Source organism: Vespa crabro, chromosome 5 (genome assembly GCF_910589235.1).
Source record: "Vespa crabro chromosome 5, iyVesCrab1.2, whole genome shotgun sequence".
Classification (NCBI taxonomy): domain Eukaryota; kingdom Metazoa; phylum Arthropoda; class Insecta; order Hymenoptera; family Vespidae; genus Vespa; species Vespa crabro.
The window spans coordinates 10,206,407-10,208,906 of record NC_060959.1 but is presented as its reverse complement, the minus strand read 5'-3'; the positions used below and the strand labels follow the sequence as shown (position 1 = coordinate 10,208,906).

General features: G+C 33.3%; 2 protein-coding genes across 3 annotated transcripts in view; both read right to left on the bottom strand.

The window, feature by feature from the left end:
• Nucleotides 1-2,500, bottom strand: part of LOC124424199 (ecdysone receptor-like) — a 38,614-nt gene that overhangs the window by 8,335 nt on the left and 27,779 nt on the right. The gene's annotated exons all lie outside the window — the stretch shown is intronic.
• LOC124424200 (period circadian protein-like) overlaps nucleotides 561-2,500 on the bottom strand; it is a 180,958-nt gene continuing 179,018 nt past the window's right edge. The window contains exon 5 of the mRNA XM_046962921.1: nucleotides 561-829. Within this exon, the coding sequence (XP_046818877.1) occupies nucleotides 708-829 (122 nt within the window). The 3' untranslated portion in view covers nucleotides 561-707. The remainder of the gene's footprint in view (nucleotides 830-2,500) is intronic.

Sequence of the window (2,500 nt, the reverse complement as noted above, 5' to 3'; positions counted from 1 at the left end):
CGTGAAATTCTAAAAAAAAGTTTGCCGTAAGTTTATTTATTAGAAATGCGGTTAGAATTTTATGTTTACCACGTGTCGTCATTTTTTATAACCTGACTACCATCGGAGAAATATTCTATATGCCAAGAAACTTTGGAACAAAAATGTAACATACCTGTATACGTACGTACGTGTAACTATTTATTACGTATTTACATATTAAACGTAAATAACTTAATCGTATATCGAAGATCTTGCGAATTAATGTAAAATGAACAAACAAACAAATAAACAAACAAACAAACAAAAAAATAAATAAAAATAAATAAATAATTATTTCGATTTTAAATTCGTATCGCATCGTTTTTTTTTCTTCTTTCTAAATCCTTTCACATATTTTTAACAATTAATATAAACGTGACACGTCTAAGTGAATAAACACGTCGCGCACCTATGTATACTTAATTGAAAATATGCACGTTATGTATTTACATACATTTATGTGTATGTATATATATATATATATATATATATATTGTAGCTTTACACTTAACAAGCGTTTCAATTAATAATTAATAAGAACAATCGATTTGTGGTTCGTGATCGAAGTTCTAGAGTGTTCTTGATTTTCATGCCGCATGCTATCCCTCACCACTATCACCCTCTTCCTTCCCCGTTCGCAATCCAGTCCAAAATGAAATCATTGTAGAGAGTTTTGTTACGTAAGGTCAGGATATAGAAACGACTACTACTCGTTTAATATCGTCACAAATTTCTGCTTCTTTCTTTTTTCCTTCCATCTTTCTTCCCTCCATTCCATCTATCCTTCTTTTTCTAAATTCCGCACGTTCTTCTCAAAAAAAAAAAAAAAATAAATAAATAAATAAATAAATAAATAAATAAATAAATAAATAAAAAAAAGTAAAAAAAAAAGAAAATTAAAAAGAATGAAAGAAATAGGGGAAACAATGTAGAAAAAAGGAAGGAAAGAAAGAACGAAAGAAATATCACGCCAACGTGGACTACGGCGACGTGACGAGTGACGTAGATTATCCTCTACCAAATAAGTCAAACGATCGGATTGTACTAGGATAGTTTCTCTCGTGTATCATCACGCATCTTTACACGTTTTTAGTCGGATGCTTTAAAAACGTTTTATCGATGTGATTTGCCGACGAATTGTGCAACCGTAGGAAGGTTTCTAAGTCCTCGTAAAATAAGTTTATAAAACGAATGTGTGCGAGAAATGTGTTCATTTATATGTATGTGTGTGCGAAGGCGCTTTTAAACGAGTCAGTCTCTCTCTCTCTCTCTCTCTCTCTCTCTCTCTCTCTCTCTCTCTCTCTCTCTCTCTCTCTTTTCTATTCGGGCGAATACCGTAACGTTTTACGACGCTATCCTTGAGCTCTAGAAACGATAAAAGCGACAGAAACTTCAAGATACAGAGTTTGGACACTCCTCTGATAAATTTTTAGATCAGAAAGTATCCATAAAGATCTAATAAGATCGTCGTTACGATCGTTGAAATATCAAATGAAAACAATTTTCATATCATGAAGTAAATAATTTTATATATATTATTTACATTACTTTCTTTTTCTTCTTTTTTTTTTCTTTTTCTTTCTTTTTTTTTTTTTTTTGTAACTGGATACACTTTCATCAACAAAATGGCGGAATACTTCGAGAGATCTCTTTCTCAGTCCTATGTATTGTATTTCATGTATACGTATTATACGCACATCACGCGCACACACATATACACACACATAAGTATGTATATATACATATATATGTAGGTAGGTAGATAGGTATATCTCCGTCTCATCGGATATAAACGCCATATAAGAGAAGAACGGCCATGCTGTGAGTGTGTGCCGAGAGTCGTCCGGCGATTGTTAGAGCGAGCGTGGAATCCGAGAAGAAATCTGGTTGCGCAAGAAAACGAGCAACCGCTCTCGGCCCTGGCCTTGCCGTTGCGGCAGCTCGTTCTACGCGTATATGTGTATGCGTATGTATATGTATATATGTGGTATATATGGGAGCCGCGCTCGCACTCGTTCGCTGCCTCTGCTTCTTTGCTCGAGCTACGAACCGTAAAGAGAGAGAGAGAGAGAGAGAGAGAGAGAGTCGTCCACAGTGCTAAAGTGTACCGTGGATAAAAGGTGAGAAAAAGATGTCGAAGATAAGAGACAAGAGAGAAACAACAAATATTCTAATGAAATAAATGATTTTTTTTTTTTTTTTTTTTAATTATATATCACATTTTTGTATATTACGTATCACGGGATAGAATGTGAGAAGCCATTTTGTTGTACCATTTTTTCTGTAAGCTTAATTACCTATATATATATATATATACGCATTTAACGACTTATATATATTAAAGGAAAGTAATAAATATTTTCAAATAATTAAATGCAAATTTAACAAAATTACGTTTCACGCGTAATGTCTGAGCAAATATGTCCCAAGGAGTTCCGCCATGTTGATGTTCTTTTTTTCTTTTCCTTCTTTCTTTTTT